Source organism: Leucopleurus acutus, assembly GCF_964270905.1.
Source record: "Leucopleurus acutus genome assembly, chromosome: 2".
Classification (NCBI taxonomy): Eukaryota; Metazoa; Chordata; class Mammalia; order Artiodactyla; family Delphinidae; genus Leucopleurus; species Leucopleurus acutus.
The window spans coordinates 109,918,728-109,945,140 of NC_139143.1; the positions used below are offsets into that span (position 1 = coordinate 109,918,728).

The following is a 26,413-nucleotide window of genomic DNA, read 5'->3' on the forward strand; positions in this document are numbered from 1 at the left end:
ATGAGAACAAGGAAGGAAATTTACAAATTACTTTTGTTCATATTTAACTCATGAGAAGAAATTCAGTCAGTCTGCAAATCTGATTTCTGAACCGGAATACGTTTTTCTGACTTAGAATATTCAGTCCTGGAGCTTTCACTACGCTGCTCTCGAGTACAGAACGTCACCTTCTTCTTTATCCATGTAAGGGCTGGGCTTCTCGTTGTTCAGTAAATATTTGAGGTGTTCCCACCTCAACTTGATGAGACCTTCACAGGAGGTTCCCGGCACTGACTCCCACTGAAGGTGTCCCCTTTCTCCAAGGACACACTCCTTGCTCCTATCCAGAAGACGGCAAGAGCACAAGTCACCTCTGTGGACTGGGAATATTAAAGTCAGTGCTGACCCTAAACTCGTCGTGCTGCTGAGGAGACTGCATTATGGAGCAGAGGAAAGGCAGCTGCATGGTAAGAGCCCTGGGTCAGGTTGTGGCTTTGCCACTATGCATGTGTTTATTTTTATTTATTTATTTATTTATTTAAAATGAATATGTTGAAGTCCTAACTCTTCATTAATTAATTTATTTTTGCTGTGTTGCGTCTTCGTTTCTGTGCGAGGGCTCTCTCTAGTTGCGGCAAGCGGGGGCCACTCTTCATCGCGGTGCGCGAGCCTCTCACTATCGCGGCCTCTCTTGTTGCGGAGCACAGGCTCCAGATGCGCAGGCTCAGTAGTTGTGGCTCACGGGCCTAGTTGCTCCGCGGCATGTGGGATCCTCCCAGACCAGGGCTCGAACCCGTGTCCCTTGCATTAGCAGGCAGACTCTCAGCCACTGAGCCACCAGGGAAGCCCTATGCATGTGTTTAATCACAGTTAATTGTAATATATCTGTGTTTCCTCACCACGTACGTAACACGAAGGATTTGGACGAGATCATCTTTGAGATCCCTTCCAACAGCACTGCCACCACGGCAATAGTAACAGTAGCTTGCATGCTTTATCACATGCTAGCAACAATGCCAGGTACTGCACTAAGCACAGTGCGTGCAGTGACTTATTTAATCCTCAGACCCAGGCAATGGAGTTCCCACACTTTATAGAGAACCCCTCCACTTGCCACTCCTTCCTTATGGGGCCAGAAGGGTGTGACCACCCGAGCCCACACTCCCTTTCTGGACCAAGCTCTGGCTGCCAAGGACCCCAGAATCCCCTGCCTCAGTGGCCCAGGCCTGCTTCTAGGACTTGCGGGGTCCTCTTCCTCAGGTGTACCCTCCCAGGTTGGTTTACGGTGGGGAAGAGTAAGGAAGGCTTTTAGGCCCTGCAGGCTGGGGGCAGGATACAAGGCACAAAACTCCTCGGTGGAACGAGGTAGAAAGAGAAGGCCAGTGCCGGGGGAAGTTATTTAAGCTCTTGGCTGGGGTCCTGTAAATGTTAGGGGTGGGAATAATGAGATTAGTATTATTATTACCATCGATTTTTACAGAGGGTGAAACTGAGACGCAAAAAGCTTGAGTGATTGCCTGAGGTCGCACAGCTGGTTAGTGGTGGAGCCAGGGCTCAGAGTGTTGTCCTTGTGATTCCAGGCTCTCTTGCCTTTCATGCTGCCACCCAGCGAAATCTGCAGACCCCGCAGATCCCCGAGGGCCTCATGAGATGCAGGGAAGGTCCTGAAAAGCTATCTTCCACCAGTTAAGCTGCTTTTCTTCCCCCAACTACGTTATTGGTGCCAACTGAGAATGTGGCAGACAGTAGTGGTGGCCAAGCCTCATCCAGAAAAAATTACCATGGGAGGTTGATTCAACAGAAAAATATTTGATGTAAGAGTATGACAGTTAATCCTAGGATTTCACTTTTTGTTCTGAACTTCTGACCCACAGCTGCTAGACCAACCACGGAATATCAGGAAGGTACCTTAACTAGATTTTAACCCTGTTAAACAAGTGTTTGGCCAATCAAATAAGTAGGCCTTTGTTGATTTCCTTTAAACTCTAAAGCCAGGAAATGACTTCTAATATGTTAAGACCCCCACCTTCCCTCCAAGGACATCCTGAGGCACAGAAATAAAATCTAACTAAACATGCTTTCAATGACTATTCATCATGAAACATCCAGCCTATTATAGGTAATTTGAAAAAGCAAATTTCTGAACAAAGCTCTAAAAATATTCTTGCAGTATTTTTTGAAGGCATAATTTGATGTATTTAGTACCAAGTACTCAATTTAGCTATGTGTTAGATATGAAGCACAAATATCTAAAGTTAGTGTTAATAATAGTAACTAACGGTATTGAGTGCTTGTTATGTGCCAGGCACAATCCTTCCTCTTTTGCATGAATTCACTCACTCGATCCTCACACAGCCACATGTAGTAGTTAATATTATTAGTTCTTCACAGATGAGTAAACCGAGATACAGAAAGAATGGTAAGCTTAGAACCGAGATTATACACAAAGGGGTTTATCAAAGTAGTATTTATAATAGAATAAAATTGGAAACAATCTAAATTGGAAAACATTTAGTAAATTATGATATGTCCATAGTGAACAGACTTGTGGTTGCCAAGGGGACGGGGGGAGAGAGAAGGATGGACTGGGAGGTTTTTATTATTTTTTTTTTAACATCTTTATTGGGGTATAATTGCTTTACAGTGGTGTGTTAGTTTCTGCTTTATAACAAAGTGAATCAGTTATATATATACATATGTTCCCATATCTCTTCCCTCTTGTGTCTCCCTCCCTCCCACCCTCCCTATCCCACCCCTCCAGGCGGTCACAAAGCACCGAGCCGATATCCCTATGCCATGCGGCTGCTTCCCACTAGCTATCTACCTTACGTTTGTTAGTGTATATATGTCCATGCCTCTCTCTCGCCCTGTCACAGCTCACCCTTCCCCCTCCCCATATCCTCAAGTCCGTTCTCCAGTAGGTCTGTGTCTTTATTCCTGTCTTACCCCTAGGTTCTTCATGACATTTTTTTTTTCTTAAATTCCATATATATGTGTTAGCATACGGTATTTTGGACTGGGAGTTTGAGGTTGGTAGATGCAAACTATTACCTTTAGAATGGATAAACAATAAGGTCCTACTGTATAGCACAGGGAACTGTATTGAATATGCTGTGATAAACCATAATGGAAAAGAATATTTAAAAAGAAAGTATACATGTGTATAACTGAGTCATTTTGCTGTGCAGCAGAGATTGGCACAGCATTGTAAATCAGCTATACTTTGTTAAAAAAATAAATTTAAAAAATTTGTGATATGTCCAGATAATGGACTATTTGTGCAGTCATTAAAAATCATATTCTTGGGCTTCCCTGGTGGCGCAGTGGTTGAGAGTCCGCCTGCCGATGCAGGGGACACGGGTTCGTGCCCCGGTCCGGAAAGATCCCACATGCCGCGGAGCAGCTGGGCCCGTGAGCCATGGCCGCTGAGCCTGCGCGTCCAGAGCCTGTGCTCCGCAATGGGAGAGGCCACAACAGTGAGAGGCCCGCGTACCGCCAAAAAAAAAAAAAAAAAAAAAAGAAAGTCATATTCTTGAAGAATATTTAATGGTGTAAAAAATGCTTAAAATGCTATATTAAGTAAATTTTTAAAAATGATGCAAATAAGTGTATATTGCGAGCACAGTTTGAAAATCTACGTAAATATATGCAACGTTTAAAAAGGGATAAAAACATATAAAAGGTTTAAAATGGCTCTCTCTGAGTTAAGAAATTATGTATGAAGTTTGCTCTATAATTTTTAAAAATCTATATTGATTATGTATTACATAATGAAAGAAAATAAGATTTTAAAAAATGACAATTCCTGTGAACCATTAGTTTAGGGAGTAGAAAAAAAGGAAACATAATGTCTTCTAAGAAATATTATACAGCAGTATAACAAATAATAATAGAAATAACTACTTAATAAACATGTGTCTAGGGAATTCCCTAGTGGTCCAGTGGTTAGGACTCTGCACTTTCACTGCCAAGGGCCCGGGTCCAGTCCCTGTTAGGGGAGCTAAGGTCACACAAGACTTGCAGCTCGGCCCTCCCCACCCAGAAGAAAAAACACAGTAAACATGTGTCTAATACCGTCTTACATGCAGCTTTCACAGCATCTCACTTGATCCCTGCAAAGACACTGAGAGGAAAGTCGTCTTGGCTTCCATTTTTCAAATAATGAAAACGAAGCTCAGAGAGGTTATGACTTTTCCAAGGCTCCACAGATGGTACATGATCAAGCCAGGTCTGAAATCTTTGGACACTCAGTCACAGTGCAGCATCCGTGAACAGAGGCCCGGTTTGTGGGCAGAGCCAGAAATAGGTTGTACTGACCATGTTCTAACTTCTTCACAGTGAGGTTGAATAAGTATGGCAGCAGATGAAGAGAGCCTCACACCAGTTCATGGGAAGGCCCATGAGGTAGGAATCGGGAGATCTAAGTTCTGGTCTTGCCATTGATTAGGTCTGTGGGCAAATCCTTTGACCTCTCTGGACCCCTATTCATCTAGATCAGCGGTCCCCAACCTTTTAGGCACCAGGGACCGGTTTCCTGGAAAATAATTTTTCCACGGACCAGGGTGGGTGGGTGGGGATGGTTTGGGGATGATTCAAGCGCATTATGTTTAATGTGCACTTTATTTCTATTATTATTACATTGTAGTATATAATGAAATAATTATACAGCTTACCATAATGCAGAGTGGGAGCCCTGAGCTTATTTTCCTGCAACTAGATGGTCCCATGTGGGGGTGATGGGAGACAGTGACACCCGAAGTGTGTTGCTTCTACTCTGTAATCTTGTTTTGGTTGCTGTCACTGCAGAAAACCCTGCTTCACAAAGATAGGATGTTGGAAATGGAAGCAGGCTTTTCAGTGTTTTTGTGGCAGTCTCAGGATATCCCGCCTTGAACATATGGAGATTTGAAGTTGTCTCAAACATACTTTTAAGGCCACCGTCATTTGCGATCTCAAGCAGTCAGTCCTCTTTTAGCACGGACAAAGTCGATTCACCTGGCTTATTCACAAATGGATTGCAGGTCCATTCCTTCCCAGTTCGGGGTTCTTTTGTGGTTGGGAAGTAATGCTCAAAGTCTTTTGAAAGCTGAGATAGGTGATCATGCCCCAGCTGGGAGAAAGAAGGCCCTGGCTCAGTCTCTTTCAAAATCTCTGCTAATGTTTGAAACATGTCAAAAATCCCAGTGTTCACTCATCACCCCCATAATTCCAGTTTGGCTTTGAATGCAGCCACTTTATCCCCCGACTTGAACACAGTTGTCGTTCTCCTTTGAAGTGACAGATTGAGTTCGTTGAGCAGGCTGAATATGTCACACAAGCAAGCAATTTTGTGATCCATTGTGTGTCACTGAAATGTGCTGCCAGTGGTGACTTTTTCTAAAAGAAATCTCTGGAGCGGCTCTCAAAACTCAAAAACTCTGGCCAGTGATCTACGCTTAGAAAGCTGTCTCACTTCTGTGTATAAGAGAAGATGTGTGTGCTCTGCGTCCATCTCCTCACAGAGCTGCATGAACAGACGTGAATTAAGGGCATGTGCTTTAATGTGGTTGATAATTTTAATCAGATCCTGTAAAACGTTGTTAAGTTCAGGTGACATTTTTCGGCTAGCCAGCATTTCCCCATGGATGACACAGTGCGTAGACTCACATTCAGAAGTGACCTCTTCGACCCGAGTAGTGAAACCAGGAAGCCGTCCAGTCGTGGCAGCCGCTCTGTCCTGTGCATATACCGACACAAAATGACCAGTTCAGTTTTCCTGATATGTAATCATTCAAAGACTTGAATAGTTCTGCAGCTGTGGTGTTGGTTGGCAACAAAAATGCACATAACATATCCTCATGTGCATCTTCCTGAAAAATATATCGAACAAAAACAAACATTGTTGCCTGTTGTCAACATCAGTAGACTTCCTCTCTAACAGTTGTGCCTCAGTATCCTGTGCCATTTCATCAGTTCATCTAATTATGGTGCTAGCCGAAAGAGGAACACATTCCATCTTTTGAACTGCAGCCTCTCCTAAAAGTTCACGACAGATGTCCTTAGCAGCAGGCAGGATCCACTCTTCACCAATAGTAAAGGGCTTCTTAGCTTTAGCAACGTGGTTAGCCACTAAGAATGATGCTCTCAGTGCAGACACGTTTGATGAAGTGGTGGCCTTCAATAATTGCTTATCTTCTTCGTGTTCACTTTTTTTTCTTTTGAAAAACTCCAAAGGCTTGTCTTTTAATGCAGGGTGCTTGGCCTCGATGTGGCAAAGCAGTTTTGAAGATTTCATGGCTTCGTTGGATAGCCAGTCATCACGTATTACACAAAGCGGGCTTGGAGAATGTGAATCACCTGTTGCAATGAACCCGTAATTTAAGTAGGACTCTTGTTTTTTTCTTTTAAATGCAACTTTCTTTCTGTTGGCAGTCTTAGAGTCTTCTGCTCTCATCATTGGGTCTTTCCCCCTTTTCAAAGAAGCTCTCCAGCAACATTTGTTTTTTACTCATTTTGGCTAGGGTTAGCCTGTTGTCTTACCAAAACTGTGACTGAGACAAGTGCACAGTGCAGGAAAGAGGCGCAGACGGAAGTGGTAAATAAAACAATGGGCGGGCCATGTGTGGACTAAAATAAGTGTCGGATTCTGACTTAAAGCCTGCCACCAGATGCAGCTGTACAACTCACTTGCCACTATAAAGTCGGCCACCAGATGCACTTAATTGTCACTTGCCACTCACTGATAGGGTTTTGATATGAGTCTGCAAGCAATTGATTTATTATGGTCTCTGTGCAGTCAATCCTCTCTGCTAATGATAATCTGTATTTGCAGCCACTCCCCAGTACTAGCATCACCGCCTCAGCTCCCCCTCAGATCCTCAGGCATTAGATCCTCATAGGGAGCACACAACCTAGATCCCTCGCGTGCCCATTCTTCCTCCAGTAGTGGTCCGTAGCCCAGGGGTTGGGGACCCCTGATCTAGATACAACACAAATGTAATAGAACTTCCTGGGCCCAGGGACTGTCTTGGAGGTCAGTGACTGCCTTGTCACCTGCCAAAATACCCTAAGTATGATTCCAAAGGCTTTGAATGACAATGTTGATTTCTGCTGAAGATGAAGGGGGAGGAGGGTTGCATCACACATCACCAGCAAAACATCCTTACTGTTTCCTTTAAATACTTCTTTTCTCTGCCAAATTCCCTCTTCCTCTACCAGCCTCTTTTTCTGTTTCCTTTTCCCTTTAAAACACACACACACACACACACGCACGCGCACACATACGCGCACACACACAGACACACACACACACACACACACACACACCTTTTTGCCCTTCTTTCTCGAGCCATCCTCTTCAAGATTTCTCCCTATTCCAAGTGCCTACGACTTGCCAGGACTATTCTTGGTGCTGGAGGGTATGGCAGCAGACTTTATTGATACATTCTATCCCTTTAGTAGATGGAGTAATCTAACCTGGTCTCAGCTTCTTGAATTTGCATCCAGCCAAAGGCAGCTGGTGGGGGACTAGGGAATATTTAATTACTAATAATGTATTTTAATGTTAACGTATAAAATGAGAAGTAAGCACTTGCTCTCAAAGGACTCCAAGCTCAGTTTTTATTTAAAAGAATTCTATGATTCAATGAAATTAAATTCATAATAGTGTCTGATAATTTTAACAAGCATGTTTTAGGTACTCATGGTGCCCCTAACACTTAGCACTTACATTGAACCCTCACAACCATGAACAATAGGTACTATTATAATTCCCCTTTCCTTGATGAAGAAACTGAGGGACATTTGTTGACTTACCTGAAGTCAATGGGCAGCAGCTTGAGGATTCAGACCCAGATGTGCCTGACTTGAGATGCTGTACTTTTAGCCTCTGTGCTTACTGCACCATCTCGCCCCTTCTCATCTTCTCTTACCCAAAGTGTGGCATCGTTGAGAATATTGATGGGCATTAGAATCTCTATGCCTGTTCCATTTTTGCCATGTTTTCTGTCCTAGTCCATTCGAGCGGCTATGAAAAAGTATCATAGACTGGGTGGCTTATAGACAACATACACTTATTTCTCACATTCCAGGAGGCTAGAAAGTCCAAAATCAAGGTGCCTGAAGATTTGGTGTCTGGTGTGAGCTATTTCCTGGTTCATAGGCATCCGTGTTCTGGATATAAGCTCACGTAGTGGAAGGGACAAGAGAGCTCTCTGGGTCTCTTTTATTAGGGCACTCATTCCATTCACAGGGCTCCAGCCTCATGACCTACTCACCTCTCAAAGGCCTTTTTTGGATGGAAAAAGGTTATTCAGGATACTGGTTATGGAAGTAATTTGTCTGCTTCTCAACATGCTTCCAAGTCATGGGCTTTAATAAAGCTACTCCAGGCCCCTATATGGAGTCTCTTTTGTCTTTCTCTTTGGTTTCCTCTTTATGTACCCATGTTTCAAATTATTACTACAACTTCCCATATGTTACAATTTTTTTTTGAACGCAGTCTTCTTAGAAGACTGCCTCTCTGGAGATCAATAAGAACCCCTGGAGGAATTCATAAAGAACCAAGATAGGTTTTTATTTCTGTCCTAAAAACAATGGGGTAAGTGGCAACTCGTCTTTGGTGGGCTGCCAACACATACTTCTTATCAACATAGACTAGAGTGATCTGGTTTGAGCAACAGAAGTCAGTGAATTCTTACAAGCATCAGGGATTTTTGTGGAGATTCTAACTTGATGTTAATCAAGACAATTCCCATTCAGTGTCCGGGATTTTATGGATTTGTTGCTGCTTCTATTGTCTATCAATAGTTTAGAGGTGAATGTCCACACAAAGTATCAAAGTGTCACCATGTGAGTCCTGGCTTACAGAGGATACTGAATGTGTAGATTTAAGGCAACATGTGTTAAAAGGTGTATTCAAGTTTTGAGAAAGAAACAAGTTAGTACAATGGAAGAATTTCCTTACTTTTCCCTCTACTGTTCCAGAGAGGGGGTATAATGGTCTAAAACCCATATTTGTCTAACCAAACCTGTAAACATTATTTTTTTCATAAGTTTACTGGATAATAAATGGGAATTGATCTACACCATACACAAATTATGCATTAAATATTTTGGAAAACTAAGGATTTAGCTTACCACTATTACCTATGTAATATATCTGATAATCGTACATCCAATATTTTTTAATATTTATTTTATTCATTTTATTTATTTATTAGGTTGCGCCTGGTCTTAGTTGCGGCAGGTGGGCTCCTTAGTTGTGGTATGCGAACTCTTAGTTGCGGCATGCTTGTGGGATCTAGTTCCCTGACCAGGGATCAAATCTGAGACCCTTGCATTGGCAACGTGGAGTACTAACCACTGCGCCACCAGGGAAGTCCCATACATCCAATATTTTTCAATAATTGTTTCTTCAGTGACTAAGCCAGGGATCTTTAAACTGGGGTCCATGGAAATGTTTGCAAATTTTGAGATTTATGCATTCTCTGGAAAGAGAGACCATAGCTTTCTTTAGATTTTCTGTAACGCTTCTGTTACCCCCCCCCAAAAAAAGGCAACAAAACTTATACTTAAGATTTTGAGGCTTTTTAAGGACTTATTTATTTATTTTAAAATCTTTTCTTCAATTTGAGGAAAAACAAACAACCTATCTCCTTTCCCTCTGTGCCTATTCAATCATCCCACTCCCCTGAAAATGAATGGGGTGTGTGTGTGTGTGTAAAGCCTTCTCTGAAGGCAGCAGGATGCAAGAAAGAAGACAGAAAAAAAGAAGAGTAATGGAAATTTTTTTAAAGAAAATAATTTTTTTCCAGAAATCTGCCTTGAGTGTTTAAATTTCTCTCCAGAGTCTTTTGGCTATTGTTATCGTTATTTAGTAGTCACTGTGAATTCTTTTGTGGATGACTGTAAATTACTAGATTCTATTTTAGCTAAAGGAGCCGACACAGCAAATTTATGTTCTGTTATAAATTAAGTGATGTGATGACATATGCTTAGTGGTTAGGCCGACATGCAAAATAAATCAGATATAATCATTTGAATATAAGTTTGAGATATAAAATAAACCATTTTGGGGTCAAAACAAAAGACCATAGGAGTAACAGTTTGCCAAAGCACAAATATGCTAATTCTGCTTGCAGTCAGCAAAAGAAAACTTATTTCAATTGGATATTTTATTTGTCTTCTGTGAGTACCATACAGAGAAGTTAATAGCTCAGATGTGGAAACATGGAATTTAGAGATGGAGGGTTTATAAGTGGACACCTTCACTTTTCTTTTTTTTGAAACAGGTGAGGACATAGGACCAAAGACACTCCAAAACACAGAGCCAGCCAGTCACAAAGTTAGTCCTGTGTCCTAACTCCTAGGCCTACTTTCCACTGCATCTCATCCAAAGAACTAAAGTGAGAACAATTGACTTGACTTAGCATACAATGCCATTAAAGAATATGCAGTAAAAACACAATTACATATCTGGAGCTCAGATAGGAACTATGGTAGTGAAACCTAAAAAGACACTCCTGCCTATCACTGAATAACTGATAACAAGAACACAACAAAGGGCTAAGCGTGAACTTTGTCATTCTGGTTCTCAGGCCAGAAACCAATTTCTAAAACTGACTTCATTAAAATCAGTTTCTTCATTTAAAGTTATACTATGGAGGAGATAAAATTAGGGAAGTGAAGGACAGTCACTTTTTAGAGTATAGATTTCTGTGTATTTGAATTTTCTCCCTGATCAGGTAATTATATGTTACTTGCATAATTTAAGTACCAAAAAAGAAAAAAAAGAAAAAAGAATTCTCTACCCTGAGGTTGTGCTTCCCAGTGGTCTTCCACGGCTCACACTGGGATATCCCAGAGGGAAGGCATCATTCGTTTTGTCTAGTGAGTCTCACCTCCCTCACAGGGTGTAAGGGTCTGAGCCGGAGCCTGGCTAGTGGTTGCTGTGTGCACGATGTATCAGGCACTCGGCTGGCACCCTGCACACCTCAGCGCATTTACTCTTCGGAGCAACCTCGTAAGAGAGCTGCTACTATCCCTCTGTTCTATGCGAGGAAATTGAACTCAAAGAAGTTGGGAAACTTGCCTAAAGTCCCACAGCTCATAGGCAGCAGAACTGAGATTCAAACCTACATAGGTGTGATTCCAAAACTCACTCGAAACACTCTTGGGTGGGATTACACTTTATTCACCTTTGTTTTCCCGACAGGTGCTGGCACATTGCTCGACAGATAGTAGGGACTTCATTCAAAAAGAATGAACAGGGAATACCCTGGTGGTCCAGTGGTTAGGACTCCACGCTTCTATTGCAGGGGGCACGGGTTTGATCCCTGGTCGGGGAAATAAGATCCCACAAGATGCGTGGTGTAGCCAAAAAAAACAAAACAAACAAAAAACCCGAAAAGAATGAACAAATGATAGATTTAAGCATAAGAACTTTTAAAAATGTTACTGTCTACATTTCAGTTATGTTTTGTTCACGTTTTGGGGGGTAAAAACCACCTAAAACTTAGCAACGCAGTAATCGATCAAGTTTCTTTGTCATCTGACAGGCCCTCTAGCAGAGTGAGGTTGGCTTTTTTTTCCCCCTTTGGTCCCACTAATCAATCAATCAATCAATTAATTAATTTTTGGCTTGATGGGTTTTTTTTTTATTGAAGTATAGTTGATTTACAATGTTGTGTTAGTTTCACGTGTACAGCAAATCGATTCAGTTATACATACATGCATATATATGTGTATATATTCTTTTTCAGATTCCTTTCCATTCTAGGTTATTACAAGATATTGAATCTAGTTCCCTGTAGCAGAGAGGTTTAATGCTGAGGTCTGGGGCCAGGCTGCCTGCATTTACCTCGTGTCTCTGCCTTTTCCCCTCACCCTGGGCAAGTTACAGAGCTTCTCTGTGCCTCATTTGTTTCATTTGTAAGGTGGGGGTTATACCTGTGATTTCTTTAGAGAGTTGTTTTGAAGATGAAGTGAGGTAATAGATGTAAAGCACATTGCAGCACAATAAACACTCAATGAAAAGTTTTACTAACTCAAATTCATTTCTTCATGGCCCTTGTAAAACCCGTGCTACCCTTTTGCAGTCAGGCATTTTCACAAAGTTCTCTGTACCGCAGACCCAGGGTTATCTCTGGGTTCTTCTCCCGGAGGTTCCTGAGTGTGGACTGTGTTGACATCCCATTATTAGTATCTCCTGCTGCCTGGGGTGCAGTCAAAGTTTTTCAAACGGCCTTGGGTACCCCCGGGGTTTGCTGCACCTCAGTGCACCTCGGAGCATGATACCGGAACTGAAATGGCAGAAACCGAAAGCAAAATTTTAAAATTCAGCCAGGAAACGGTTGGCTGTTTTTCCCTTTGCTGTGTATTTTTTAAAAAGTGGGGCGGGGGAGTTAAACGGAAAACCTATAAAACCTGTAAAGTCTTCCATGTTGTATTTCAAGGTTGTTTTGGTTTAATTTTCTAAATATCAGGACAGAGTTTTCGCTCCTTTCATTCAGCAGACATCTGTTGAGCGCTTACTGTGGTGTGCCCTGATTCCCCATATACATCTGGTGGCCATCCACCCTGGATTTTCTAGAACAATCCCAATTTTAGATGTCTTTGGCGTCTTTTCATGGAAATAAATTAACAAGGCAGGGGGGAAAAAGCCTTTGTCGGACCCGCTGGCCAGAGTTTTGTTTTGTATTTATTTTCAGCTGGGTTTTTGCTTGCCCCAAGCTTAGGAGCTGTCTAGAAACAAAGTCTCCAGGGACGCTTGTGCCAGAGGACGAGGTACCAGCCTGTATCCTCTGTTTCCCCTTTGGAGGAAGAGACTTAAATATGAAAGGTTTTCATCTGTAATTCTGGTTGTTTCTTTGGGTCTGGCAATACTGGAAACTAACTTTGTATATTTCATATTCTTGTAATGTTTGCTTTTTTCCCTTTTACAGTGTGAGATGTATCACTGTGATAAGTAGAAAAGAAAGTTTTTTAAACTATTGACTTGTTGCCACAAATAAAATGGACGTTCTCTTTCTAAGCAACCCAGTAGTAAAGAGCGGTGCACTCCAGGAAGCCAAAAGCTATATACTCTGTGGGGACAGGGACCCTCTGCTGTTCCCACCTTTGTATTCCCACAGAGCAACACTCGATAAATATCTGCAAAGGAATAACAAAGGCCTCTTTAGTGTACCTTGAAACATCTTTACTTTCCCAAATAGGATGACCAAACATTGTAGCTCACCTTAAACATGCCCCAAATTATGTATTATACACGTACATAAATGAAGTCTGGATTTACACACAGACTGTTGTTTACTTGATGAAAGGATTCCCCAGGTCCTATAGATAGCAAATCTCAGTAGGTTTAAAGTGTAATTTGATTTACTTCATTTTTCCTATGAGATAGCGGAGTAGATGAAAAGAACTTTGGTAAAACGGAAGCCCTGACGTTTGAATCCTGCTTCTACCTCTGACCTGTTGTATGTCTTGGGCAAGTTTTTGTTTGTTGACTTTACCTCTCCGTGCCTCAGTTATCTCTTCCGTACAAATGAGAATGCTTGGAGATGTTAAAGGTACCCGTTAAAGCAGCTGGTGCGCTGCCAGGAGCATAGTTATAAACGGTAGCTGCTATTATTGTTGTTGTTTTATTAAAGCTTTTCAGAACATCCAGTGCATTCATTGAAGTATAATTACAGGGATAACCAGGAGTCCTGAAACAGATCGTGGAGGCTCATGCTTAACTGATTTGAAAAAGTAAAGCCTTTCATGCTTAATCCCAGGTGAGTAATATAAATGCTCAGACTCACAGCATTTCATGCTTGGCGTTGTAAGAGTACAGAAGCTTCCTTCACTTCCTTGTTTATGTGAGGGGGGGGGCGGGAATCCCACCCTCCTCCAGGCCCTCCCGGCTGCCCTGCCCTTTTGAGGCTCAGCAGGGGTGAGGGCGGGGCTGGGCAGGGAGGCAGCACGTAAATTCGGGAGCAAGGACTGGTAAGCTGAGATGTTGGAATTGCAGCCTAGCCAGGGGAATTATGAAAGGTTCAATTCAACAAAAATACCTAAACTTCAATATAAACCTTTCAGTCTGATAAATAAACCAAGAGCTGCACCATATGGGGAGGTAGGAAGTCTCCTCCCAATGGCCCCCTCCTCTCTGAGGCATGAAAGACGCCGGACGGGCTGACAGGCCTGCACACTGAAGGCCTGGGTATCCCTGCCACGGTGCCAAACAAGGAGGATCTGCTCCAGGTTCATGGTTCCAAGACCCCCGGAGCTTCAAGAAGTAATGACAGGAAAATAGAAGGAAGAAGAGGGGAGGGAGGCAACGGGCGGGTGGCTTCTTGCTCCAGCATCTGGTCTCCAGCAGTCAGGTTGTACAGGCACCAACCAAGCTGAGCCTGTGGGGTGGCCTTGCCTGTTGTCTGGGAGTGCAGTAGCTCTAGTTCTTTGCTAACACCCTTTGCAGGTCAGCAAGTGAACAGACTTTCTCCTCATGCCACACCTGCCATGATGTCCTTCTAGAATCGAGGAGGGGCCACTGGGAAGTGGATAAGGGGCCATGGGCTGCTGGGCACTCCCACCCCGACCCCACAAAAGAATGGGTCTCCATGTCCCCTCTTGTCCATGTCGTGAGTGTGTAATTTCATTACAGTTCAAAGATCAGAGAGATAGAATGGCCTTCAAGGGAGGAGACCCAGAAAACAGGCCCCTTTTTCCAGATCACATGGTTAAAATAGAATAGCCTCATCCTTTACATGTATACACACAGACACAAAGTTACCGTACATGGAGATTATATAGTAAGAGTTTACTGAGATGTGTGAGACTACAACTTGTACTTCTTTGAATCCTTTATAATTCCTGATACGGTGCTATAGCCATAGTAGATGCTCAATCAATATTTGTTAAATAAATGAATGCATGCCTGTTGAAATAAGGAGCTCTGGGTTGATTAGGGTGGGTTTCAGGGAGAAGATCATTATGCGGCATTGACCAGAATGTTGGGTATAGTAAACTTTTCAATGTTATTGTCAGAGCTACACAACCTGTAGTGTTGTGTAAACATTGAGAAGCAATACCAATTCCCTTCCAGCTCTTTCTTATAAGATATATGGGGGCAGTGAGACACTTAGCTTTTGAGTGATCTTTTTTTGCTGTTGAAGGCAAGGAAGTTATTTCCTGAGATACGGATGTACAGCAATCCTCTTTTCAGTCCTGTTTTTCTCCTCTGCTTACAAGCTTCGTAATAAGAACCATGTCATGAAATCCGCAGTGGTGAACAACAGGGGTCGGGTGATCTCACTTGAAAGACCACTCATCACAAGAATAACACATCACTTAGTTCTGTTGAAGATGGACGCGTAAGGCAGGCTCCTTGGTGATCATCTTCACTGTGCCTGATTCTAGGAAGAGAGACACATTTTGTATTAAAACTCAGGTGACTGTATCTTTTCTGATGCAGACATGATGGCTTACGGTGTAATGATTACAGTGTATTCTCCAATGCTTTGGCAAATAATTTATTATGCCTTTGTAGAAAGTTTGATGTTTTCAGCATATTTTGAAAATAACGCGTCTTCCTCTACCAGAGCAGGAACAGCCTCTGAGTGAAGGCAGGGGCATGAGAATTATGCCATTTCTGCATGGGTGGCTCCCTATTCTCAGCACATCTTGGTGTAAATTCAGGCAATACTGGCTGCTTGTGATGGTTAATTCTGTGTGTCAACTTCGCTGGGCCATGGTGTCCAGTTATGGAGTCAAATATTCTGGGTGTTTCTGCGAGGGCATTTTTGGATGAGATTAATATTTAAATTGGTTGCTTCCGTGTAAAGCAGATTGCCCTCTGTGATATGGACGAGCCTCATCTAATCCGTTGAAGCCCTGACTAGAACAAAGATCTGACCTTCCCCAAGCAAGAGTGAAGCCCTGAGCAGATGGTCTTTGGACTTGAACTGCAGCATTGGCTCTTCCTAGGTCTCAGCCTGCTGGCCCACCCAGCAGATTTTGAACTTGCCATCTACCACAATCACATGAGCCAGCTCCTTAAAATAAATCTCTCTGTAAATAGATAGATACACACATCCTACTGATTCTGTTTTTCTGGAGAACCCTGATGAATACAGTGCTATAACAAACAATGCTGCACATTTCAGTGGCTGCACACAGTAGAATTGATGTCTTGCTCAGGGAGCTTCCCAATACCTTCCCAAGCTCAGGGAGCTTGTCAGGGGCCAGTTTTCCACTATGTGGTGATTCAGAGACCCAGGCTTCTTTCATCCTATGATCCACTTTCCTCCAGGCTTGAGTCCTCTACGTACAGCCAGCAGAAAGGAAAGTGAGAGTAGAGAAGGCACATCTTGTTAACCACCTTGGCCAGATGAGACATACATCATTTCCACTCATTTTCCACTGCTGGACATTAGTCACATGACTCCATCAAGAAGGATGATGGTGTTGAGAAATGTGGTCCTTGACCAGGAAGCTGCTTCCTGACAACAACTCTCTACTATAGAAAAGGAAGCAAGAATTTGGTAGCTACCACAGTCGTCTTCGTGAACACTCATCTTCTTATATGTATTTTTAAGAAGATTTACTACACCTCAACTCTAATTCCTTTTGTGTTTTCTTCGGTGAATTTGTTTCCTTCTGAGATGACACAGAGCCTCTTGTGTCAATTTCCTGAGTGACTGACCTCACATCATTAGACTTTTCACAGATTTAAAATCTCACAAGGAAAGCAAGGTTAAATAACAACAGAAAGCAGAACATATTACATGTGCAATGAGCAGGATGGAAGGTAAATACAGTGGGTGTTCAGAGGAAGGAAAGACTCTTGGGCTGTTATGTTCAGAGAGAGCATTTATGGAAGATCTGTACTTGAACTGAGACATTAAGTATGAGTGGGATTTCTTTTCTTTTTTTTTTTTTTTGCTGCGATGGGTCTTCGTTGCTGCGTGCGGACTTTCTTTAGTTGCGGCGAGCGGGGACTACTCTTCGTTGCGGTGCGTGGGCTTCTCATTGTGGTGGCTTCTCTTGTTGCGGAGCACGGGCTCCAGGGGCGCGGGCTTCAGTAGTTGTGGCTTGGGGGCTCTAGCTGAGGCACACGAGCTCAGTAGTTGTGGCGCACGGGCTTAGTTGCTCCGCAGCATGTGGGAATCTTCCCAGACCAGGGATTGAACCTGTGTCCCCTGCATTGGCAGGCAGATTCTTAACCACTGCACCACCAGGGAAGTCCCAAACGGGCAGAGGGAATGGGGAGGACATTGCAAAGAGGATGAATAGGAGGCTTGAGTAAGAAAACAGAGACAGAAATGAGAAAGTAATTTTTTGAGGAGTAGTCAGAAAAACAATTTGACTAGAGAGAATACCAGGGAGAATATTGACTTTTTTAAAAAAGCAAATTAAATCTGGATTGTGTTTGAATTGAATCAAAGTAGTATATAAATAATGGAGATCCTCAGAATATTTTTGCATACAAACAATAATTTGTATTTTAGAAGAACAATGTAGTGGAAGTGTGCAGGATGGTATAGAGAGGTGTGCACAGAAGTAACAGACCAGAATCTTCATGACCCCTGATTGTACAATCTGTGGTTGTCTTTTATTAGTCAGAACATTTTTAGTTGCATGTGAAAGAAGTGCAACTTAAACTGGCTTAAGCAAAAAGAGGATTTCTCGGTTTGTGTAAAAGAGAAATCTTGGCTACATCTGTTTTAAGCATGGCTGGAATCCAGGAGCAAAAAGTGTACCATTAGAGTTCAGTCTTTCCATCCCTCATGAGCAACATGGCATTGGCAGCTCCAGCCTCATGTCCTCACGGCTTGGCAAGCCCAGCAGAAGGAGACAGTCTTACTAGACAGTGCCTGTGGGCCATCCCGGGGCAGATGCTTCTCGTCCAGGTTTCGGACATATTGGCATCCCTGAACCAGTACTATGGCCAGAGTGGGGGACGCTCTGGCCAGTGCTGGACCTTGTGCCCCCAGAGTGGGAAGATATGTGTATTTGGGGGAGGATGTAGACAGGCCAACCAGTCCCATCTGAAACATGCAAATGGATCTACCAGGAGAAAGCTTCTATTATCAAAAGGAGAAAAGAGGGGTACACTTCACTACCACCTCTAATTTTTTGCATTAGGTTTCTCCTTTTCCTAAATATGTGTTTCTTTGTTTTTTTGGTACACAGGCCTCTCACTGTTGTGGCCTCTCCCGTTGCGGAGCACAGGCTCCGGACGCGCAGGCCCAGCGACCATGGCCCATGGGCCCAGCCGCTCCACGGCATGTGGGATCTTCCCGGACCGGGGCACGAACCCGTGTCCCCCGCATCGGCAGGCGGACTCTCAACCACTATGCCACCAGGGAAGCCCCCCTAAATATGTTTTAAGTTCCAACTTATACAAACATTTAAGTGCTTCTACATTGGCTGGATTCTGTTTTACTAGTATCTTCCATCTCATCTCTCTATATCACCTATGCTAGTACTGAGCATATAGTAAATACTCAACTCTCTCTGAATTCTACTCCAGAAATTCTACTCTCATCCTTCTATTCACACTCCCCATCCTTACCCCATGACCAATGCCCTCACATTTCTTCCCTGGCCTACTGCAACAAACTCCCTCCTGGGCTTTCTACCTCTCACCTCTGGCCTTTCTAATTCATTATGTACAATCTACCAGAGTTATCTTCCTAAAATGCAGGTCAGATTGTGATAGATCTTGACATAGGACAAATTCCATCATCCTTAGTATGGTCATGTGGTCGCTTGTTTCATGCCCACAAATTCCTCCCATCTCAGTATGTACGCTCCTTTGCAATGTGACTTGGCCGCTTCTGCCGCTGAGAAGTGGAGTCCATCTTTCCGCCTCCTTGAATCCGGGTCGGCCTTGGGATTTGGGTTGACCAATAAGATGCAGCAGATATGACATGAGAGTTCTGAAAATTAGGGCTCACCTGCATGGTAGCTGCTGCTGGTTTGGAGCATTGCCCTGAGACTGCTATGAGGGAGCCGGTCTAGCCTGACGGAGAACGAGAAGCCAGGTGGGGAAAAGCCGAGGCTCTCTAGCCAGCAACCAGCCCCCGACACCAACTGCCAGACTTGTGAGTGAGGCCACTTGCACCTCCCAGCCGGCTCATTCTCTAGCTCTCTGCAGGCAGCGTAATGAGCCCAGGAGAAACAAAAGAGGATTTCCCAGCCAAACCATGCAATTATGAGAAATAGTAAATCCTTGCTGTTTTAGGCCACTAAGTTTGTGGGCATTGTGGTATGCGGCAGTGGATAACTGAAATAGGCAGAATCACTAGAATTTGTTGGAAGGTGAGGAATAAAATGACTAGAATGACTCCCATTAATTGAGCTTTAAAGAAATAGATAAAGGATGTAGATGAGGGTGTAATGAGCATTGGGAGCCTTTGGGGTATTCCAGTGTGTCCAGATGTCCAGCCGTTAGGTGAATACACGGGTCTGGGGCTGCCTGGATTGAATCATCCTTTTCAGTGCTTGAGATTGGATTAAGTCACCAAGGAGCATCCTGCAAGTGAGGGGAGGCAGAAGCCAAAGTTCAGAAGAGACAACCTGGGGGAACACGAACTTTTAAGTTTGGGCAGAGGAAAGAAAGCCGGGAGAGGAGATGGAATTTTTTAACACAGTTAAAAAGGGGTAGAATATGTTTATGTACTTTGCTTTTGTTCTTCCTTTTTTTCTGGCTGATCAATGAGGAAAGAAAGAAAAGCAGTAGAAGAAATCAAGACTCTACCTGGGATGGTCATGGAAGGGTATCCCAAGGACCTAATCAGTCATTCTCAGGATGCAAACTACCCCTAGAAACACAGCAGGTCAGTGGTGAGACGTTCCCCATCGCATTCCAGGGCACGGGGGAGATGCTCAGCAAAGTGGCATGGCAAACCCTGAGAAAAAATTATTAAACAACCTTGCTGCCTGTGCTCCTCTTTCACCCAAACAGAGATCTGAGGAAAACCCAAACAAATGCAGAGAAATATGGACAAACTAGCCACTTGTCAACATCAGATGAGGCAGAGATGTGTGCAGAGGCAGCCACAGGTGGACAGAAATCAAAATCTATAGAACATAGACAACACAGTGAGAAGAGACAAAGATACGTGAACATAGCAAAGGGGCATGTTTCTTGAACTGTGCGACCTCTTCCTCAAGTTCGTATCTCTCTCAGATACAACATCAGTGTCGCTTTATGGATAAGGTCCTGTGGGAAACTCAATTATTCCCTTGTATGTTTCAGGAGATGTAAGTATACAATTACATATTTATGCCAGAGTCACAAACTCCCCATCCAAAACCCACCATAACAGTTTAAATTAACAGAGCTACTGATACTCTTTACAATATGCAGGGTATGTGTGGATGTGTGTGTTTAGTAGTCACATCACATCCCTCAAACAAACTCAGCTATCTTGGATTTAGTCCCCTCGTTTTACAGTTTTTTTGACATTTTTGATAATAAGACTGCAGCACTGTTTGCAACTCTCTACCTCTTAACCAAAGACTCAATTTAACAAGCACATGCTGAACACCCACTCTCTGAGGTTCTGCAGGGCCCACACAGATGTAGGTAGTAGTGCCCTGGTAAACCAGCACTCCAGAAAAGATGCCCTGATTTATAGCATTTGCCAATTTTTGTAGTTGAAACACTCCCACTGTGGCTGATTTCAAGCCACCGAAGGTTTTACAACTAGCTCACAAAAATCCTGACTATTTAGCTGTCCTGGGACAAACATTTAATAATGAGTTGCAGGACTTCCCTGGCAGTCCAGTGGTTAAGGCTCCACACTTGCTTCCACTGCAGAGGGCACGGGTTCAATCCCTGGTCAGGGAACTAAGATCCCACATGCCACGTGGTACAGCTGGAAAAAAAAAAAAAAGCAAAAAGAATGAGTTGCCACGTGGAGGAAATCTGAGGTACCCCAGATGACAACCAGTACCAACCATCAGCTATGTGTGTGAAACCTTGTTGGTCCTTCCAGCCCACCTGTCTCTCCAGCCAAAGTGTGCCCAGGTGAGACCAGCACAAGAACCTCCCAGCCAAACCAAAGAAGCATGAGAAATTATGTGTTATTGTTTTAAGCCACTAAGTTTTGAGATGATTTGTTATATAGCAATTGCTACCTAATACACATAAAGTACAGATTGCATGGGAAGGGTCAGTCTATAGAGAAGCAAGAGCCTTTTTTTAGCCTTCCCATCCCTTTTTTTTCATCCTCAGCCCTATTCACAAGTTATCTGGGAAGTTTCAATCTCTTTGCTACACCAATACTTCCTGGACACCTAGTGCTGAACATAATAAGCATTGGCAGCTCCAATGCTCTAACCCCTTTGAATACGCCTCCAGTCCAATTTTTAATCAGACTAGGGGCTGCACAAAGCAAAGATTCGTATTTACAAACAGTGGTTTTAGGAAAATGTGTTTTACTGAAAATCAGGACTGATAATTCCATGAAGTGAGGGGAATTGGAACCCCCATGAGCAAGGCCACCCAAAGGCAGACAGAACATTTAATAACACCCTCCTCCTCTGTTTTATTGTCTTCTCTGGATACTGACATTTCTTATCTGTCCCACCATCAGTAAGGGACTTTGACCAACTGTAACTGATGTGTTAAATATTGACTTGGTACAGTAGCGAGGATCCAGGATCCATTTCTTCCAGGACATTCCACTCCCATAGTGAGTATTTTGGGGGACGGGGTGCCACTGTTTCTGCACACTTTTGCATAGCGGGCTCCTCTAAGGGATCTTCTCCTACTAAAGATTTCCAAAGACAAGGTCTGTCACTTTGGCCTGTGTACTATCATCATGTGTGAAACACTGGTGACTCCAAAGTGTCAGGAACCAGGGATGAAAAAGCATCACCTCAAAAATTCAGTTTTCTAAAGAAAAGCAAGAAAATGACGATCACAAAAGTCAAGATAGGGTTTCCTCCCAGGAGAAGGGAGTGGGTTAATGATCAGGGAGGGACACAGAGAGAAGGCTTCAGGTAATGCTCCATTTCTTACCTGAGTGCTTGGGTCACATGGCATTTGCTTCATAGCAATTTTTTAAAGTATTCACGTAATTTTTTTTATTGAAGTATAATTAATTTACAATATTGTGTTAATTTCAGGTGGATAGCAAAGTGATTCAATTTATATATATATGCATTCTTTTTCAGATTCTTTTCCATTGTAGGTTATTACAAGATATTGAATATAATTCCCTGTGCTATAGAGTAGGATCTTGTTTATCTATTTTATATATAGTAGTGTGTATCTGTTAATCCCAAACTCCTAATTTATCCCTCCCCCTCTTCCCCTTTGGTTGGTTTTCTTATTTTTTTAATTTTTAAAATCTTATTTATTTTTTATACAGCTGGTTCTTATTAGTTATGTGTTTTATACATATTAGTGTATACATGTCAATCCCAATCTCCCAATTCATCCCATCACCACCCCCGCCCCACTTTCCCCCCTTGGTGTCCATATGTTTGTTCTCTACATCTGTGTTTCTATTTCTGCCTTGCATACCGGTTCTTCTGTACCATTTTTCTAGATTCCACATATATGCATTAATATACAATATTTGTTTTTCTCTTTCTGACTTACTTCATTCTGTATGACAGTCTCTAGGTCCATCCACGTCTCTACAAATGACCCAATTTCATTCCTTTTTATGGCTGAGTAATATTCCATTGTATATATATATACTATATCTTCTTTATCCATTCGTCTGTCGATGGGTGTTTAGGTTGCTTCCATGACCTGGCTATTGTAAATAGTGCTACAATGAACATTCGGGTGCATGTGTCTTTTTGAATTATGGTTTTCTCTGGGTATATGCCCAGTAGTGGGATTGCTGGGTCATATGGTAGTTCTATTTTCAGTTGTTTTTTTTTTAACATCCTTATTGGAGTATAATTGCTTTACAGTGTTGTGTTAGTTTCTGCTGTATAACAAAGTGAATCAGCTATATGCATACGTATATCCCTATATCCCCTCCCTCTTGTGCATCCCTCGCACCCTCCTTATCTCATCCCTCTAAGTGGTCACAAAGCACTGAGCTGATCTCCCTGTGCCATGCAGCCGCTTCCACTAGCTATCTGTTTTACATTTGGTAGTGTATATATGTCAATGCAACTCTCTCACTTTGTCCCAGCTTACCCTTTCCCCTCCCCGGGTCCTCAAGTCCATTCTCTACATCTGTGTCTTTATTCCTGTCCTGCCCCTAGGTTCGTCAGAACCTTTTTTTGTTTGTTTTTTTAGATTCCATATATATGTGTTAGCATATGGTATTTGTTTTCCTAATTCTGACTTACTTCACTCTGTATGACAGACTCTAGGTCCATCCACCTCACTACAGATAACTCAACTTCGTTTCTTTTTATGGCTGAGTAATATTTCATTGTATATATGTGCCACATTTTCTTTATCCATTCATCTGTCGATGGACACCTAGGTTGCTTCCATGTCCTGGCTATTGCAAATAGGGCTGCAATGAACATTGTGGTACATGACTCTTTTTGAATTATGGTTTTTTCAGGCTATATGCCCAGTAGTGGGATTGCTGGGTCATATGGTAGTTCTATTTTTAGTTTTTTAAGGAACCTCCACACTGTTCTCCATAGTGGCTGTATCAATTTACATTCCCACCAATAGTGCAAGAGGGTTCCATTTTCACCACACCCTTTCCAGCATTTATTGTTTGTAGATTTTTTGATGATGACCATTCTGACTGGTATGAGGTGATATCTCATTGTAGTTTTGATTTACATTTCTCTAATGATTAGTGATGTTGAGCATCCTTTCATGTGTTTGTTGGCAATCTGTATATCTTCTTTGGAGAAAAGTCTATTTAGGTCTTCTGCCCATTTTTGGATTGGGTTGTTTGTCTTTTTGATATCGAGCTGCATGAGCCGCTTGTATATTTTAGAAATTAATCCTTTGTCAGTTGCTTTGTTTGCAAATATTTTCTCCCATTCTGAGAGTTGCCTTTTCGTCTTATTTATGGTTTCCTTTGCTGTGCAAAAGCTTTTAAGTTTCATTAGGTCCTATTTGTTTATTTTGTTTTTATTTCCATTACTCCAGGAGGTGGGTCAAAAAGTATCTTGCTGTGTTTTATGTCACAGAGTGTTCTGCCTATGTTTTCCTCTAATAGTTCTATAGTGTCTGGCCTTACATTTAGGCCTTTAATCCATTTTGAGTTTATTTTTGTGTATGGTGTTAGAGAGTGTTCTAATTTCATTCTTTTACATGTAGCTGTCCAGTTTTCCCAGCACCACTTATTGAAGAGGCTGTCTTTTCTCCAGTGTATATTCTTGCCTCCTTTATCAAAGATAAGGTGACCATATGTGTGTGGGTTTATCTCTGGAATTTCTATCCTTTTCCATGGATCTATATTTCTGTTTTTGTGCCAGTACCATACTGTCTTGATCACTGTAGTATTTTTAGTTAAGGAACCTCCATACTATTCTCCATAGTGGCTGTATCAATTTACATTTCCACCAACAGTGCAAGAGAGTTTCCTTTTCTCCACACCTTCTCCAGCATTTGTTGTTTGTAGATTTTCTGATGATGTTCATTCTAACCAGTGTGAGGTGATACCTCATTGTAGTTTTGATTTGCGTTTCTCTAATAATTAGTGATGTTGAGCAGCTTTTCATGTGCTTCTTGGCCATCTGTATGTCTTCTTTGGAGAGATGTCTATTTAGGTCTTCTGCCTATTTTTTGATTGGGTTGTTTGTTCTTTTAATATTGAGCTGCATGAGCTGCTTATATATTTGGAAGATTAACCCTTTGTCCCTTGATTCATTTGCAAATATTTTCTCCCATTCTGAGGTTGTCTTTTCATCTTGTTTATGGTTTCCTTTGCTGTGCAAAAGCTTTGAAGTTTCATTAGGTCCCATTTCTTTATTTTTGTTTTTATTTCCATTACTCTAGGAGGTGGGTCAAAAAAGATCTTGCTGTGATTTATGTCAAAGAATGTTCTTCCTATGTTTTCCTCTAAGGGTTTTATAGTATCTGGCCTTACATTTAGGTTTTTAATCCATTTTGAGTTTATTTCTGTGTATGGTGTTAGGGAGTGTTCTGATTTCATTCTTTTACATGTAGCTGTCCAGTTTTCCCAGCACCACTTATTGAAGAGACTGCCTTTTCTCCATTGTATATCCTTGCCTCCTTTGTCATAGATTAGTTGACCATAGGTGCGTGGGCTTATCTCTGGGCTTTCGATCTTGTTCCATTGATCTATGTTTCTGTTTTTGTGCCAGTACCATATTGTCTTGATTCCTGTAGCTTTGTAATATATTCTGAAGTCAAGCAGTCTGATTCCTCCAGCTCCATTTTTTTCCCTCAAAACTGCTTTGGATATTTGGGGTCTTTTGTGTCTCCATACAAATTGTAAGCTTTGTTGTTCTACTTCCATAAAAAATGCCATTGGTAATTTTTTTTTTTTTTGCGGTACGTGGGCCTCTCACTGCTGCGGCCTCCCCTGTCGCGGAGCAGAGGCTCTGGACACGCAGGCCCAGCGGCCATGGCCCATGAGCCCATCCGCTCCGCACCATGTGGGATCCCCCTGGACCGGGGCATGAACCCACGTCCCCTGCATCGGCAGGCGGACACTCAACCACTGTGCCACCAGGGAAGCCAGCCATTGGTAATTTGATAGGGATTGCATTGAATCTGTAGATTGCTTTGGGTAGTGTAGTCATTTTCACATTATTGATTCTTCCAATCCAAGAACATGCTTTATCTCTCCATCTGCTTGTGTCATCTTTGATTACTTTCATCAGGGTCTTATAGTTTTCTGAGTACAAGGTATTCCTGAGTACAAGGTACAAGGTATTCCTAGGTATTTTATTCTTTTTGTTGCAGTGGTGAATGCAATTGTTTCCTTAATTTCTCTTTCTGATCTTCCATTGTTAGTGTATAGGAATGCAAGAGATTTCTGTACATTAATTTTGTATCCTGCAACCTTACTACATTCATTGATTAGCTCTAGTAGTTTTCTGGTGGCATCCTAAGGATTCTCTATGTATAGTATCATGTCATCTGCAAACAGTGACAGTTTTACTTCTTCTTTTCCAATATGTATTCCTTTTATTTCTTTTTCTTCTTTGATTGCTGTGACTAGGACTTCCAAAACTATGTTGAATAATAGTGGTGAGAGTGGACATCCTTGTCTTGTTCCTGATCTTAGAGGAAATGCTTTCAGTTTTTCACCATTGAGAATGATGTTTGCTGTGGGTTTGCCGTGTATATGGCCTTTTTTGTTTTTGTTTTTGCGGTATGCAGGCCTCTTACTATTGTGGCCTCTCCCGTTGCGGAGCACAGGCTCCAGACGCGCAGGCTCAGCGGCCATGGCTCACGGGCCCAGCTGCTCCACAGCATGCGGGATCCTCCCAGACCGGGGCATGAACCCGCGTCCCCTCCATCGGCAGGCGGACTCTCAACCACTGCGCC

The 26,413-nt window shown here is 42.5% G+C and overlaps 1 protein-coding gene across 1 annotated transcript in view; it reads left to right on the forward strand.

Moving 5' to 3' along the window:
- The first annotated feature begins 426 nt into the window (after nt 1-426).
- CNN3 (calponin 3) overlaps nt 427-26,413 on the forward strand; it is a 78,297-nt gene continuing 52,310 nt past the window's right edge. The window contains exon 1 of the mRNA XM_082834602.1: nt 427-446. Coding sequence (XP_082690728.1) covers nt 444-446 — 3 coding nt within the window. The 5' untranslated portion in view covers nt 427-443. The remainder of the gene's footprint in view (nt 447-26,413) is intronic.